We start from the raw sequence: 17,819 nt of genomic DNA, 5'->3' as shown, positions 1-17,819 counted from the left end.
ATAACAGCCACCATGTTTGGTATTTTACTTAAATGATCTCTTGAATCAAATGTGCTCTGCAGAGTATCTTCTTTCCACTTCACAGACAAGAAGCCAAACCATAGATGTTAAAAGCCTTGCTGAAGACATCATTGCTGGTAAGTGCTTACATGGGACTTCAACCCAGTTAGTTCTCCCAACATCCTGGTAGCTAAGCAACAAGTACACTGGCTACTTAGGATTGTGACATCTGAAGGGGTCGGAAGTGGTGACATCTTTAAGAGTATGATTTGCTCTTTGAGAGGCTCTTGATTTGATTCTCAGCACCTCACAGAGTGGATGACTACTCTAACTCCAGTTCCAGGGCATAGGACCCCCCTCTTCTGACCAGGCATACAGCATGCACATACAAACATTCAGACAAACTGTAAACATAAAATTAAAAGAAAGTAGGCAGTATTTTTGAGTGTATTCCTGTTGTTGTCTATGAAGATGGCTCACCAGCTCTGAGAAAGCTGTGATGAGAGCTAGGGAACATTGACTACAACACTTAGCTGTTGGCTAGTGGGTGTCAAGTCTCCCCTTGGGTGATGAATGGGCAGTAGTGAGGTAGGATTCTGCTGCTATCAGGATATCTGTTGGGGTCATTAAGTATGCCTGCCTTTTGTCACCTCTTAGTCATCCAGTTCAAACTAAAACTTGAGATTCCTGCACTGGAAGGGTACTAATCTTGACTTCAAGTTACAGGCTCTTGCAAAGGTTATGTTAATAAGATACATTTTGTCCTCCTTAATGGCCATGGGTGATGGTGCATGCTTTTAATCCCAGGAGGCACAGAGCCCTGGCTGTCCTGGAACTCACTCTGTAGGCTAGTCTTTAACTCAAAGATCCTTCTGCCTCTGCCTCCTGAGTTGCTGGGATTAAAGATGTATGCCACTGGGCCCTGCTCAGGACCAATTTTTAGTGTAGGAAATTGTTACCTAATTATGATTGACACTTGTGTGGAAGTGATACTGTAGTTTCCATCTATATCTGCACATCCAGGGCCTGGAGAGATGGCTCAGCAGTTAAGAGCATTGGCTGTTCTTGAGAAGGGGGTGGGGGGGATTTGAAGCTTCTGGACTCTGCAGGCAACCACATCCCATCCACATGACTACACACACACATGTGCATGAGTTAAAAACGAATGGGTTGGGGAGTCTGTAAACTGCTTGCTGTGGAAGAATGGAGACCTGAGTTGAGATTCCAGTGTCCATGTAAAATGCTTGAGGAAGCATGGAAGCATGGTAGGGTAGTGTCTCCATAATCCTAATGCTGAGTAGACAAGGAGGATCCTGGGGGTTCGCTGGGACAATCTGCTGTAATCAGTAAGTTCTAGATGGAGTTAGAGACCTTGTCTTACCGTGGAGAAGATGTATAGTGATGAATGCCTTTAATCCAACATTTGGAAGGCAGAGGAAGGCGGATCTCAGAGTCCAGAACATCAAGGGCTATAAAGATGCCATCTTAAAACAAGTCATATACAAGTCGTAGTGATGGGTGCTGTTGCTGTGTCCAGGGTACTACAACAAAGATTGGATACTCTTTTGGAAACTGCGCTGTTAGTTTCTGGGACTTTTTTCTATTCCATGTGTCATATGGACTATTAATTTTTTTCCTTGCCCCTACTATGAATTACATTTTGGAATGTCAAACACAATTACTAGTATATATAACTGAGGTTGTCAATAAAATTTATATAAAATTGCTAGTCAACTTCTGGAGTATAAAGTTAGTATTTAGAGGAGATGGTTGTGAGTATGTTCTTTCAAGAGGCTGGAGCCTGGCGTGCTTGCATACTCAGTACTAGGGAAGTAGAGGCAAGTGGGTTTCCCAGCAAGTTCAGTCCTGGGCCAATGATGGCTGCATAGGGAGAGCCTGTGTTAAAAGAGCTGCTGTGGTACCTGCCTTCAAGGTATCTTTAAGGACAGTCCATCTGAGCCAGTTACATAGTGAAAATTTGTCTAAGAAAAAAAAACCCTAAGCATTCTAGAAATCTTTAAAAACAAATATAATTGTGTGTGGGGAGTATGTGCATGTAATCGTAGGTACCTGTGGAGGCCAGAAGAGGGTGTTAGACCCTCTGGAACGGAACTTAGACATGTTCCGGAACTACTCAATACGATGCTGACTCAACGTAGGTCCTTTATAAGAGCAGTGCATATTTTTTAATCACTGAGCCATTTCTCGGGTCCAAGAAGTTGTATCTTATTTGCCATTATGTCCTTTGCTAAGTTTGGTAAGTAACACAAACTCTTGGGGAGAAAGAAGCAATTTACCTTTTTCTTGCCATTGAAATTAACTGCAGAGCTTTCCTCTTAACACCAGAGAACTTGACGAAAGCCTCAACCTACCAAATAGTGTTACAACATAAGGAACGCCGAACTTGCTTAGGCATCTAGACATCTATTTTGGACTTTTCCAGGGTCTAGATTAACGTGAAACTGAGATAAACTCGGTGTATGATTTCGTTCCCAAATACTTTCTGGGAGATGGGAAACTGTTACTCATCCTGGTTTTGGAAACCCGCACTTCAAAGCCAAACCACTTCCTTTGTGATTCTACCCAACTTGTAAAGGAATTATTTTGCTGCCGACACTTACGTGGAATACTGGGATTTTATAAGGGTGAAATCTAGTATTTTTACCCTGTCAGGCTCCTCGCATGCATTAACTCATAATCCTAGGTACTACTCCCGAACGTCACCCCCATTTGATACAGTAGGAAATAACTGAGACAATCTTTGCCACATTGCAGTTATACCTAAAATACAATTAGCAAATATAACTGTCAAAGACTCTGGGTCGTAGGGGCGAGCCTGGGAAGCGAAGGTTACATTTTTACATGGTGCTCTCCCCATATCCTCCCTTCCCAGTCCGCCTCTCCGCGCGTTGTTTCTACCAGTGAAACTTCGCGGCGCGGCCCCGGAGTTGCATTCCTGGGCGACACCCCGAGGGTGGGAACCCACCAAGGACGCCGGGGAAGGGGGAACCCTGACTGGACTTGGCGGGCAGCGACCGCGTGTGCGTGCTGAGCCAGCGGCGTGCGGGGACAAGCCAGGCGGCTGGGGGAAGGGGCTCTCTCCGCCTCGCGGCTGCGTCCTGCCCCGCCCCCAGCCTCTGCTGGAGCTAAACCCCGGAGAGCGGAGCGTGTACGCTGAGCCTCCTCGGCGGGCCGGGCCGCGGCGCTGGGCATGCTCAGTGGGCCGGACCCGGTAGAGCGGCGAGTAAGGACGCGTGGGCTTCCCAGGCTCTGCCTTCACCGGGTTCAGGCCCTGGCCCCGGGCTGTGGGGGGAGGCGGGTGGCGCGGACCGCCGCCGCCACTGCCGCCTGGCCCGCGTTTCCGACCCCGGATGGCCCGGGGCTCGTCCCGCCTCCGCCGTTGAGCGCGCGGCACGGCGGACGGAGGCGCGGGGCGGGGCCGGCGGGCGAGCGGCGGGAGGGAGGGAGGCCTGGCGGTGGGGGCGGGTCGGGTGGGGGAGGGCGCGGAGTCACGGGGGTGGGGTCAGCGGGAGGCTCGGCAGGCCGCGCGCGGCGGGGCCGGGGGCGGCTCGCGGAAGCAGCCCGGTAAGGGCAGCGGCGGCGACTCCGCGGCCGCGCGGCTCGGTGAAGCCGCCTTGGGCCTCATCTTCCGGTGGCCGGCGGAGTTTGTGGTGATTGTTGCCGCCGCCCGCCCCGGCTGCCATCTCCTCCTCTTCCTCCTCCTCCTGGGCCGGGCCGGTCCCCTCCCCGCGGCCGCCTCCTCCTGGGCTGGGCCCGCGGCGTCTAGTCCCCTCGCGGAGCCGCCGCCGCCGCCGCCTCCTCATTCATCCTCGTGCACCATAGGCGGCACAGGCACCAAGATGTCCAACCGAGTGGTCTGCCGGGAAGCCAGCCACGCCGGGAGCTGGTACACCGCCTCAGGTAGGGCGCAGGGCGGCCCGGGCGCTGGAGCTGGCCGGCCGGGCCCCGGCGGGCGGGGACTCGGGCGGAGGGCTGCGGGCGGCGGGCGCGGACCGCGTGCCGAGGGAGCGGGCCGGGCCGCGGCGCCTCCCCCACCCGGCGCTCGGGCCGGCGGCCTGGAGCCCGCGGAGTTGGGCGAGGAGTTGCTGGCCGGACCCGGCCCGGGCGAGCGCGGGCTGTGCGGCTCCGCGGACGGCCTATGCGGTGGGGAAGGACGACTGGCGCGGTCTTCGTGCCAGAGACTGGCCGAGGGGACCCGCAGCTTTCGCCCCCACCCTTGCGGCACCCCGCGCCCCTGGAAGGAGTGACAGGCAGTACTTTTCTCCCTATCTCTCTGTTGCTACTCCTGGTCTCGCTTGGAAGGTTTGTCAGACCAGGGCCTCTCGGGGATTTGTCGCTTTGTGCGCGGAGGCTCGGGCAGAGCTGCTGCCAGGCAGGGGCTCTGGGTGGCCTCCGAGCTCTTTTGTCAGTGTTTGCCTCGTTCCTGTCATTCAGGGGCAGCTGGAGATGGCATCAGCACTTTTCCTGAGCAACCTCTTTAGTACCCAGTGCTTAGCACCGAGCAGGTGCTGGACAACCTGCCCACTTTAGCTTAGGTTTTGAGAGAATTTTGTCTGCACTCTCTTCAAAGCCATGTGTAGTTCTATAGGTAAGAAAGGGTAGGGCCGTTTCCGTCTAGTCCAACTCTTCGCAAGGATTGTTTTCTGAGATTATTTTCAGGGGTCACATTTCTGGTTTGGTAACAAAGAAAAGTTCCCCCGTGATTCCTGTTGTTCTCTATAGGCCATCTGGGCTTCTCAGCACCTGGCCCTAGCCTTCGTGTTTCCTTTGCAAGTACTAGGGTTGGCCAGTGACACGATTTTTTTGGGAAAACGGAAAATCTGAAAGCCAGTTCTTTTCTGAGATTGTTCAACCAGCTCCAGAAATGCATGCACCTTGCTGGTTCGCAGCGGATTTGCCCTCCTAAGACACAAAAGAATTACATGGTTGGCTTTGGAACTACTGCTAACAGGTAGCTGTAGTTTTCTCGTATTAGATAAGTATAACATTTTATTCATACAGTGGGTTCCCTTCATGGTCCTGAAGTACTTCATAACTTTTAATCAGTTTTCACAACCTGAAAATGTCAGTTAAGCTGTTCTTGTGTCAGTATATGGGGAAACAGAAATTTAGAGCTGCACCCAAGACTAGGCCTGTGGTAAATAGGAATTAAATAAGCCAGGTCTCTGGCTCCTGAGTTTGCCCTTTATAATCAATGCACTATTAATATTACTTACTGTTAAATAGAAGGCTTGCAAACAAGGTTTTGTTTCCCAATATGTTTTGGAGAATTAGAAAGTCACATTTTTCATATTCACTACCGTCTATTGGCATTTATTTATTGTGTTTCTATGCATTTGTTACAAATGTCTTAAGCTTTTGTTGTAGCTTGCATTGGAATGGGGGAAAAATTTTAGAGAAGTTTTAGATTGTTAAACATGTGTGTGTGTGTGTGTGTGTGTGTGTAGTAAGATTGGGCACGGTTTTGGTTTTAGAATTCCTTAGAGTTTAAATACAAGATGTAGTCTTTAATCCGGTCAAAAATCCTGACTGTAGATACTGATTAATAAGTAAGCATAGGCTGTTTCCTTAAAAGTGTTGGTATAGGTAGTTATATTCTTCAACAAAATCTGGGTGAATTAAATAACACCTTACTGGAATTCAGGTGTATGAGGTTTTGGAAGACAGGGTTTTTCTGTGTTGCCCTGGCTATACTGGAACTCCTTGAACTCACTGAGATCCACTTGCCTCAGACTCCCTGTGATGGGATCAAAGACACCGCACCACCACTGCCTGGCCAGTCTTTCTAATTTGACTGATATTGAGGAAATTAGGGTAAATTAAAGCAGTTTAGTTTTCGATGCTTAGTTTGTAGACAAGTGAAGCAAACTTATAGGTATGTAATGTAAAGTTAGTCTGATAACTGTAGGTTATGATAGTGCATTCTATGTTGAAATCATGACCTACTGTTGGGACTTTTTATTTGTATTGTGCTATTGTTTCTCTAGACAACTAGTCAAAAAAAAAAAAAAAAACCCCTTGAGAAATAGGAAAGATGTGTTTGTTGTTATTTTGTGTCTTTTCCAGTGTTCAGGTTGTATTCAGTTATTGAAAGAAATAAGGGTAAAGCCATAATGACTTCAGTTAATAGATATTTCAGTGAGAAAAAATTGTACATATATATTACATGCACTCACACACATGTCTTTTCCTTATTTACCCCTTGTTATATGTTGTTAGATCCATTAGCTAAGGGTGGTATAAACTTCTGTCTTCCTCAAGGAATTTAGAGGTTATCTGAGGTAAATTCTAACTTCAGAGAAGCAACTAAGTATCTGTTAGGTTGAGATAGTGCATTTAAATGTTCTGAGGAGGGTGGAGTCATGTAGAGGTAGGATTTCATTTGTGCTCCAAAGGAAGGATATTTAGTTAGGTTTGGAACTGGAGGAAAGGACATTGGGTTGGGAAACAGCATACATAAACAGAGGCAGGTAAATGTAAGTAATTCAGCTTAATAAGAGTAGTAGTTTGAAAGCCTGGATGGTAGATTGGAGCTGGAAATACCTATGAATAAGGTACTGTAGGGACTGGACTTACTCAGCAAAGTGCACCGATGGACGTTTTAGACTTGGGTATTAATATGATGCCAGTAACATTTTAGGAAAACTAATCTTATAGGAAGGCTAATCCTCATTTCTTTACCAGTGTGCAAGGATCAGCAGACTATGGCTCAGATCCAAAGCACACCCTGTAAACATTAAGAAAAAACATTGATTACCTAAATTTTGTTTTATTATTTTCATTATCTCTCTCTCTCTCCCTCTTTCTCTCTCTCCCTCCCTCCCTACCTCCCTCCCTTTCTCCCTCCCTCTCTCCCTCCCTCTCCCTTCCTCCCCCCCCCTGTGTGTGTGTGTGTGTGTGTGTGTGTGTGTTGCTGTGTGCACATGAGTGCAGGTACCCTCTGAAGCTAGAGAGGGATTTGGATACCACCTTGGAGCTGGATGTTTTATTTTTTAGGTGGTTGCTTAAAAAAAAAAAAAAAAAAAAAAAAAAAAAAAAAAAAAAAAAAAAACAAAAAACCAAAAAGAAAAGAGCCAGGTGTGACAGAGGCAGGTATATGTTTGTGAGTTCTAGGTCAGCCTGGTCTAATACTGAGTTCCTGGAAAGCCTGAGTTTCTGTGTAGTCCTAGCCATTCTGGAACTTGCTACATAGACCAGGCAGGCACAGAGACCCTATCTCAAAAAACAAAGAATAAAATTGTATGTGGAACATAAGCCTGAAATACTTACTATTTGTTCCTTTTTATAAAAAGAATATGCTAACCATGTAGGGTAGTGGTTGGTGTGATCTTTGTGTGTGTATTATAAATACTTTTTCTTTCTTCTTCTTCTTCTTCTTTTTTTTTTTTTTAAAAAAAAAAAAAAAAACAAGGTCTTGCTCTGTAACCTTGGCTGGTCTGGAACTCAGAGATTCTCACTAGTGTTGGGGTTAAAGGCAACAGTAAATAGTATTTTGTATAGTTTTTCTCCAGATGAGGAATAGGATTTTTTTAAATTAAAACATTTAAAAAAATTAAAATATTTTATTTGAGACAGGGTCTCTGTGTAGTCTTAGCTGTCCTGAAACTTGCTATGTAGACCAGGCTAGCTTGGAAACTCAGAGAGATCCTCCTGCCTCAACCTCCTGAGTACTGGAATTAAAGGCATGTTCCACCACACTCATATAGTTTCTGTTCATTATTTTAGTCTCTTACATTTTCTGTCAGGACAGTGTTGTGTACTAAGCAGACTTTTTTTTTTTAGCCTTATCCCTTCAACTTCACTCTCTGTACTGCTTTCTCCATAGTCTTTTGAAAGAATCATTTCCATTGATTATTCCCTCACTGGTCCTTGCCTTTTGGATAGGGTTGAAGTCCTTTGGTTACTCTGTCTTCTCCTGTCTTGACAGCAGCTGGCCCCTTTCTGGCCCAGTCTTGGTGTTAGTAGCCAGCCTCAAGGAACATTTAGCAGCTGTTCATTGCTTCCTGAACTTACAGCATGCTGTTTCTTAGCATTGAGCCTTTTGCTCAGACTGTTCCCTCTGAAAATGCCCTTAACTGGAAAGTTTCTACTCATCCTCTAGGGGATGTTTATATCTCCAAAAGACCAACTTTGTACCTTGCCATTTTTGTGTTTGTGTCCCTGTAACACTTGGAGTGTATTTTTCCTCTTTTATTATTTGTATATAAGGCTATTGATTCATTGAAGCTAGGAATTATTTTGTTTTTGATGCCACAAATTAAAAACATTTAAAAATTACTGTATTTTATTTAGTTTGTGTACAGGTGTGTAGGTAGGCAGGTTATGAGGGGTGTGGTAGGGCAGAAGACAACTTGTGGGAGGTCATTCTTTTCTTTCTACCATGTGTGTCCTGGGAACCAAATTCAAGTTGACAGATTTGGTGTGAGTGCCTTTACCTGCTGAGCCATGTCTATGGTTTGAAGCACAGTGTTCTACATAGATTTTCAGCAAACCGTTATTGTAAAGGAATGTTAAACGTGTTTGTTTGGTATATAGTGGACGTGATATTTACTATTTATTATCAATTTGGCAGGATCTTGACTCTGGGCATGTCTGATGAGAAGGATTATCTAGGTTGAGTGCCTTGAAGTGGGAAGATCCACCCTAAATGTGGGCTGTGCCTTGCCTGTGCTAGGGTTCTGTAGAGCATGGAAAGGAGAGGGAGAGCCGATGCCTGTTCAGTGATCTCTGTTCCTCACTGGGATATAATGAGACCAGCCCCTTCAAACTCCTGCCCCCAATTTCCCTCCTAATAGAATATCCCCTGCAACCGTAAACTAAAACAAACCCTCTTCTTCTAGGTTACTTCTTGTCTGGTATTTTGTCACAGTAATGAGAAAAGTAGCCAACACAGTGGGTGAATTATTAGCAGGTAGTGAGTGTTGGCATTAGAGATACATATGCACAGAGATACTGATGTTTAAATTCTAAAGAACAGTGCATTGACTTAGGACTGTAGTCGGGTGTTTGAGCATAATATAGATGGTAGGAAAGAGTTGGAAATCTTAATTTCAGTAGTAGACCTATTTAATGTTAAGTATAAGAAAATGATGACTGGGCATGGTATTGCATACCTTTAATCCCGTTCTGGGAGGCAGAAGCAGGTGAGGTGGATTTCCATGTTCAAGGCTGACCTGATATACACAGAGAGTTTAGAACAATGATCAATGCAGTGAGACAGTGTCTCAACCCCACACTCCACCCGTGGGTGCCCCCTATGTGACATGTGAGGAAACGTAGAATAGCTAGATGAGCTTTCTCTAGACACACTCCTCTAACCTGCACCCAGCACAGGAATCAGTAGTTTACCTATGTTCCTTATAGTCTTGTACCATTTCTTTCTTGACTTGAAATTTTATTTCCTGTCAAGGAGTCTCTTACAAAGAAGCCTGTGGACCTGGGGTGAGGCAGGATGCACAGGTTCCATTCCAACAATCTGAAATAGATCCGTCTGCTCCATGGTGGTACCAGCTGCTCTGATGGGCTTTTCATCCTTTAGATCTAAGGAGTTCTATCACTAACTAGCACACGGTCCCTAGGCTGAAAACGCATGGGGGTTCACCTTACTTGTTCTAGGGGCCATTGATCTTGCTGGCCAGGGAAGGGGCGATGGGGTGCACATTATGGTAGTGAAGGTCTCAGCAGACTCTGGAAAAGCCTACCCAGGCCTTCCAGTCCATTCTAGGTTTGCAGAGAAGGCTTCAAGTCTCTAGGATCACAGCACTTCTCAGAACACCATACCACACTTTGGGACATGACTGCCAGCAAAAAAGCAGCTTCAAATCCAGCTTTGGACATTGCTTTAGCTAGTGGGTTCTTGTCCTCATTGTGCTCTGAGCATGGCAGAAGCAACCCAGTGACAGTGGCAGTTGGTGTTCTAAGTAAGGGAGGGAAGGCCTTCCCAGGAAGGCAACGGAGATGCCACAAGGGTGAGGTCACAAGCCCAGGGAGAGAGGACAAGGAAGCTCTTAAGTGGTCAGTGAGTCACAGCAGACAGCCTTGTACTCAACCTCAGCACTTCTGTCCCAAGCCCTAGGCAGCTCTGACTAGACTTAAGTCAGGATAATGCCCAGAAGGACAAAGGGCAGCCAGGTCTTCAGGAATGCTCCAACACTGATGTTCTTCATTGAAAGCTTAGGTTAACTTCACATTTGTGAGGTAAATTCATTCTCATTACTGTATTATTCCTTTTATTACTGCTAGACATTTCATTTTTAATATTTTTCTTTTGTGGATACTTTTATACTATTTTTGTTTTAGGTGGATGTATTTGACTTTTCCTGGTTATATAATTGAGAGAAAAATTAGGCTATGGTATATGTATATATTAAGTTTTAGTTGAAGAGGAAACTTTTGGTTTCTTTGGAAAGTCAGTTGTGTTGGATGGTGTTTTGCTGGGGCAAACTCGTGGAGTGTTTTCCTGAAGCAGACACAGGTGAAAGAATGCTTTGCTAAGTAAGCATGTGAAAAGACACATGATGAGGGATTCTTTGCTGATGACACACATGTATTGATTCACATTACATGTTTTGTAGAGCTCCATATGTTAAGACTCCATAGAGAGCAACACATCAAGAAACTTCTTTCTGTGTTTTTTTGTCACTTCTGTGGACTCAGGCTGGTTGGCAGATTGATGTCAGCTGAGACAGACTCTGTGGAGTTCTGCTAAGACAGACTGAGGCAAGACTTGTGTTGAGGCAAGTTGTGTGGAGAACATGTGATGTTTGGAGGGAGTATAAATAGGACCCAGCAGACAATGACAGGGATGTGGCTTGCTTGCATAGCTTGCCAGCTTTACAATGCTTCTTGGTATTGTGTCTTCGGTGATCTCCACTGAGAGAGGCACAGCCTAGGACCTCTGGCATCCCTGGTGGTCATGGTTCCTCCTGACTTATGCTGAGGCCTAGCTGTTTCATGCCACCATTGCTGATTTGCTATCCCAACACTAGTGAACTGGACTCCTGGTGTATTGAGGAATTCAAGACTGCATTTAGTAGTTACTTCTGAAGCAGGTTTGCACTTCTGTCAGCACTGCAGCCTAGATTGGAGAGATGAGAACCTCAACTGAAAAATGTCTACGTAAGATTTCGATGTAGATGTAAATGACGACAAAATAAAAATGTCCTTGAGGGCTGGAGTGAGGGATTGTGATGGTGAAGAACACTTGCTGGTTTTCCAGAGTACCTGGATTGATTAACAGCACCTACATGGTGGCTCATAACCATTTGTAACTTCAGTTCCTGGGGATCCATTGTCTTCTGGCTTCTGTGAGAGTAGGCATGCATATGGTTTGTGTAGAGATACATGTAAGCAAAACATCCCGACACATAAATAAAAATAAAAGTAACAAATGCTCTTGGGGCTGGACAGGTGGCCCAGTGATTAAGAACAATTATTGCTCTTTTGGAGGAACTTGGTTTGATTCTTGGCATCCACTTCATGGCTTGTAACTATTTGTAACTCTAGTCCCAGGGAATCTAATATCCTCTTTTGGCCTTTGCAGACATCAGGCACATACCCAATGCACTTGTACACGTAAAATAAAAATTAAATCTGTAAAAAGAAGTCTTCATGGGGCTAAAGAGATGGTTCAGCAGTTAAGAGCACATACTGTTGAATCTTCTCCCCTGCAGGGTTTTTCTGTGTGGCCCTGCTTGATAGGACTAAAGGTGTGTGCTACCACCTCTGCCTGGCATTACATACTGCTCTTGAGGACAGAGTTAGGTCCCATATTGGGTGCTCACAACCATGTGTAACTCTACCAGTGGATTTGACTACTGGTCTTTACGGGAAAATTAAAAATAATAAAATCTTAAAAAAAAAACCCTTAGATTTTTTTCCCCCACAGGTACACTACATGTATATGTGTATATTCTCTAATGTACAAATTTATTGTGCCAAGTTGCTATTATTTCCATTTATAGATGTGAGTCAGAGTGAGTGGCTTGTTCAAGGTGTAACAAGTAAGTGGATGAGCCGGTTTGTCTGTAAAGCTGAAGGTTAGCACTGAATGCTGTGTTGAGCTCTGCTGCCCTTAAAACTGAGAACTTCTGTTCCGTTTCAGATGTTCCCACAGTACATTGTGGGCACCTAACTCATACTTGTGTATCATTTATGGCTTATAAAACATGCTTAAATGGTGAAGAATTTAACAGTAATCTTACTAAGCATAACACAGTTAAGACAGGTCTTTTATCACATCTGTCCTGCCATTTTATAGCTGACTTTTATAACTAATACTTGGAGGAGACATCATTTTATGAGTCATTTTTCTTAGAAGAACCTGAGCTTAGAAGTTTGAACTATTTGGAATCAGTAAACATCTTTGTAATTGTAAATATTCTTTAAAGTATCTTTATAGCTGTAAAGTAAATATCTTGACTTACAAAATATCAAAGATATAAAAGCATACCATACTTGTTGAATGTTATTCAAAAATTAAAAAATATTTTAGCACCACAGAGGGAGTTGGGATCAGCTAACAATTTGAAGAGTTGTTTCTCTTACTGTGAGTTCTGGGGATTCAACTGTGGTAGTCAGCAAGCACCTTTACCACCTGAGCTGTCCTTCAGATTATCCCAGATTCCAACTTACCCTTTTTTGAGATAGGGTCTTCAGTACTGTGAACTCAGCTTAACTTTGATTTCTTGTCCTACCACTTTTTCTTCTTTTTGCTGTTTTCAGCCGTTCTGACCTCCAAGCTGTTTCCTAAATCAGTTAAACTTATTTTTGTTTTAGGGCTTTTGCTTGCACTTCATAAGATTGACTAATTCTGTTTGATGATCAAGGAAAGGAAATTTTTATTGATTCCTGTATTTTGTTATAGTTTGAAGGAAAAATAGGAAGAAATATTAAGAATGGAAAAATAGATTTTTTTCTCACTGTGTTCTGAGATTTATGGTCAAATAAATTTAGGAAATGCTGAAATTTTTTTTCTTCTTTGAGCCCTGACAACTTGTAATAGACTCATGATGGCTCAATTCATAACCTGTTTCTGTGAATCTTTCATATTCTTTGTATGTTTTCTTTAATTGTGTGGTTGGATGTTCCCTTTGTAAAGTTGGATTGTGGCATTTAAATCCACAATTCTGTTGATTTTCTTTGTTGACTATTTCTAACTATTCCCCAAAGCCCTGCTGAAATTCTCAGTATAATTGGGAATCATTCTGCTGTAATTGGCGTCACTCCTTGTTATTTCATGTGGTTGTTTTCTAGAGTGAGCTTGCCTCTTACCTGGAGAGGCACTCCTTGCTTAGTTTCTGAGATAAGATTGAAGTGGGTGTGCTCAGGGTGGGATGTTAACAGTTCAGGTTTCTCAGGGCTAATACTTACATAGTTATTCTAAGTTTATTTTCTGTTACTGTGCTAAAAACACTTTAGCCAGAAGCAGCTTTGGAGAGGAAAGGGCTTATTGGCTTGTATTTCCAGTACTACATTGAGGCAAGTCAGGTCAAGAATTTGTGAAATAACCTGAAGCAAAAATGATGGAGAAATGTTGGGAGCTGGCTTGCTCTTTGGGTTCTCACAGATTCATGTTTAGATAGTTTTCTTATTCACTCCAAGACTCCCTGCCTAGGGTTTATTTGATCTCACATTTGTAGGTAACAGTCATTACTGGACAAAGTCAGGGCAGGGACTCAAGGCATGAACTAAAGCAGACATGAGGAATGCTGCTTACTGGTTTGCCTTCTATGGCTTACTCACCTTGCTTGCTTTGAGAACTAAGGACCAGGGATGGCACCTCCCATCATGGTCTGCACTCTCCTATATCCATTAGTAGTCAAGACAGTCCTCTACAGTGCCCATAGGCTACTTCGTTCTAGACAGTTCTTCAGTTGAGGCTTTTCCTTTCAGATGACTCCAGGCTGATAACAGTTATGGTTAGCCAGAGCAAAGATGTATGTTGTTCTGTCTCTAGGTTCACTAGGGTATGATGATTAAGGTTAGGTCCCATAGAATTCAGAGAACCTATTATACTTAAGGATATAATTTATTACAGAGAAAAAATAGAGATTAAAATTAGCAGAGAGAAAAATCTTGAGGTGGTGTTTAGGAGAAAGAGATGGAGTGGACTGCTGTCCTTCCTAGTACTGTGACATGTGCTATGTATGAAGTATTGCCCTCTGGGAAGACTCATCTAGATGTTGGTACTTGGGAGGTTTACTAGGATTTACTCAGGTAGGTGGGCTCATCTATATGAAGGAAATGAGCAATTCATTTACCAACTAACCTCCTTCTTAGAGGATGACACAGTATGGCTTAGGATATCTTCAGAATAAGAATGAGTTGTCTGTAAATCACACTGATAGCAAAAATAGTCGGATAAGGTCCTAGGTATAAAATATACTTAAAAAAATTTTTTTGGTGAAGTATATATAATTAGCTTTTATTGTTGTGATAGTACCCGAGTGTGTAATTCTGTGGTGTGTGGTGTATCTTCAGTGTTTACAGCCTTTACCATCATTCTTCTCCATGATGCTCTTCCTACCTCAAGTGAAAGTCACTGTCTTTTTAAATAGGGACTTTCTGTTCTCCCCAACCCCAGGAACTATTCTTTTTTGTTTGGTTTATTTCATTTACTACATTGCTTTCAAAGTTCACCCATTTTGTAGCACATCTAGAAATTCCATCTACTTAAATATCTTATTAACAACTTCATATGTATGCATTGTGTATTTTGGTAATTTTCGTTTTCCATTCTCTTATCTCTTTCTTACTCACATTGAACCCATTCTTCTCAACAAATGCCTCTTATTTTCATGCCTGTTAGTTTTGTGATTAGCTGAGTTTAATTGGAGTTCTTTCAAAAGTATGGAGATTATATACTGGAGGATGGCAGCTTACAACTGGTGGCTATATCACTGAAGAAAATGATTCCTCTATCCCAGCAATCAATAATTGTCAATGAGTCCTTTCCCCATCCCTTATGGGAGGTTGACTGCTCCCATCGACTGCAGTTAATCGTAGTTGCTGTAAGTTCCTGAGCACTAAGACCATGTCATGTTCTGAACACAGTGTTTCTTATCATTTCTACCATTTTCTGCCTCTTACTTCTTTATGCTGCAGCTTTCTTTTGTGGCGTTCCCTGAACCCTACAGGGGTGATATAGGTGTCCTGTTCAGGGCCAGGCACTCAGCAGTCACTTATTCTCAGCACTTTGACAAATTAGGAAATTAACTGTTAGGAATTAACTGCTACCCACCTACAACAGAAGCTTCTCTGACCAAGGGTTAGAGGAGCACTAATTCATGACTATAAGCATAAATATTTAGGGTTCAGTTTGACACCAGTTCAGTCTGGATAAACAACAGTAGTAGGTTTTCCTTAAAGCCTTTAACCTTCCCAGCCAAGAGTGATAGGCCAGGTTTAATTCATGTGCCAGGCAACCATTTCCTCTGGTGTAGCAGGCCACAATTTCAGTCAGAAAGTAGTTGTTTACTCCCATAATAGTCATGGTATTATTGCACCATGGTATTATTGCATCTTGCCTTGAAAGATTAATTAGTTAATAATAATGATAATAATTGCTATTAGAGACAGGGTCTTTCATGTAGCCCTGGCTAGTTTGGTATTCAGTTTGTTGACTAGGCTGGTGTTATGGTTTGTATATGCTTGGTCCAGAGAGTGGCACTGTTAGGAGGTGTGGCCTTGCTGGAGTAGGTGTGTCACTGTGGGTATGGGCTTAAGACCCTCATCCTAGCTGCCTGAAAGACAGTCTTCCACTAGTAGCCTTCAGATGAAGATATAGAACTCTCAGTTTCTCCTGTACCATGCCCACCTGTGCTGCTATGTTCCTGCCTTGATGATACTGAACTGAACCTCTGAACTGGTAAGCCAGCCCCAATTAAACATTGTCCTTATATTGCCTTGGTCATGGTGTCTTTTCACAGCAGTAAAACTCTGACTGAGACAAATTGGTATTGGGAGTGGGGTATTCCTGTGACAATATGACCATGTTTTGGGGAGGACTGTGGAAGGACTTTGGAACTTGGAGCTGGAAGAGCCATTGGCATGTTCAGAGCTCTTTGGGATGTTCTATAAGAGCTTGGAAGATAATGTTGAGAACAGTGGAAATGGAGGACTGGCTTGTGAGATTTCAGAGGGAAGATTAAATACTTATCAGGGCTGTTGTGTTTTGATTTTGAAGATTCTGTGGTTTTGGTTGGCTGGGGTTGAAGAATCAGCTGTGATTAACAAGATACCAGAACTACTAAAGCAAACCTTTGTGTTACTGGGACTATTCATTCTGGTTAGCTGGAGCTAAGAAATTAGCAGTGATTAAGAGGAGACTAGCATCATTGGGGTGAAATCTTCTGTGAAGTGTTTTTTTGAGAGCTGTGTTTCAGAGATAGCTAGGGTTAAACCTCATGCTGTGGCTGGTTTTGGTAATGGTTAAGAGTCACCCAGGTGGTACTGGTTTTGAAGGCATGAAGGGGCCATGAAGAGCCGATGAGGCTTGGCACTGTGGGAGGCCATGGAAGGTCATTGGGAAGGTGCAGCCTCAGTTAGTTGCAATCGATGGCCCAGGACTGAGGGGGTCATGCAAAGAAGTTGAGGCTTGGCACCTTGAAGAGAACCTATGAGAGGCTGTTAGTGAAGTCTAGTTGCAGTGGAAAACAGCAGTGTTTTGGAGATGCCAGTGCCATGAGATGACCACCAAGAACAGCAGTAGCTGTGGAGAACAGGCAGCTGGAGCCTAGAAGACAAGGTGTGTGCTACAAAGGGAGAGCTGGAGAAGTGACTTAAGCCCTTGGAGGAGCCCAGAAGATTGTGGGTGGATCCCAGACATTGGATGATTAGAGTTTGATTTTGCTTTTATAAATCATGGAGTAGTTCTTTTAAAGATTAATTACTATTTATTAGACATATTTTTAAAGATTTGTTGATTTATTATTTATATGAGTACACTGCCACTGTCTTCAGACACACCAGAGGAGGGCATCGGATCCCATTACAGATGGTTGTGAGCCACAATGTGGTTGCTGGGAATTGAACTCAGGACCTCAGGAAGAGTAGTCAGTGTTCTGAACTGCTGAGCCATTTCTCCAGCCCCTTGATTTTGCTTTTGATTGTTATTGTGCCCTGATCTTTTTCCCTCTTGAAAGAAGAAAATATTTTAGTGGAGCCCACAGTTAAGAGATTTTGAATTGAGAAAAAGACTGAATTTTAAGAGAGACTGGATGTTTTAAAGGGATTGCAATTTTAATATGTAAGAATTTGTAAAGACTGTGGGACTTTTAAAGTCATTTAGATCTTGAGGATGAATAAGAAAAAGTTGAGGCTTAATAGTGATGTGTTTGTGTGTCAAGTTGACAAGGGGTCAGTTGTACTGACTCGTTTTGTGTCAACTTGACGAAAGTTGGAGTTAATTACAGAGAAAGGAGCCTCGGTTGAGAAAATGCCTCCTTGAGATCCAGCTGTAAGGCATTTTCTTAACTAGTGATCAAGGTGGAGTGGCCTAGTTCGTGGACTGTTGGTCCTGGGATCTATAAGAAAGCAAGCTGAGCAAGCCAAGGGAAGCAAGTCAGTAAGTGACATCCCTCCATGGCCTCTGCATCAGCTCCTGCTTCCTGACCTGCTTGAGTTCCAGTCATGACTTCCTTTGGTGATGAACAGCATTGTGGAAGTGTAAGTTGAATAAACCCTTTCCTCCCCAGTTTGCTTCTTGGTCATGATGTTTGTGCAGTAATAGAAACTCTTGCTAAGACAGCTGGCCTCAAACTTAAAGATTTACTTTTAATTCTGGAGTTAATTGTATT

The 17,819-nt window shown here is 43.7% G+C and overlaps 1 protein-coding gene across 2 annotated transcripts in view; it reads left to right on the top strand.

The window, feature by feature from the left end:
* The first annotated feature begins 3,182 nt into the window (after positions 1 to 3,182).
* The window catches only part of MEMO1 (mediator of cell motility 1), a 96,793-nt gene continuing 82,156 nt past the window's right edge, over positions 3,183 to 17,819 (top strand). The window contains exons 1-2 of one of the 2 annotated variants that reach the window (XM_080919475.1): positions 3,183 to 3,244; positions 3,844 to 3,921. In XM_080919475.1, coding sequence (XP_080775601.1) covers positions 3,861 to 3,921 — 61 coding nt within the window. In that variant the 5' untranslated portion in view covers positions 3,183 to 3,244; positions 3,844 to 3,860. Of the gene's footprint in view, positions 3,245 to 3,532; positions 3,922 to 17,819 lie in introns of those variants that run through there. The other variant, XM_080919476.1, reaches the window with a different exon arrangement.

This window comes from Micromys minutus (genome assembly GCF_963924665.1).
Source record: "Micromys minutus genome assembly, chromosome: 1".
In the NCBI taxonomy this organism is placed as follows: domain Eukaryota; kingdom Metazoa; phylum Chordata; class Mammalia; order Rodentia; family Muridae; genus Micromys; species Micromys minutus.
This window is presented reverse-complemented; position numbering and strand designations above follow the sequence as displayed.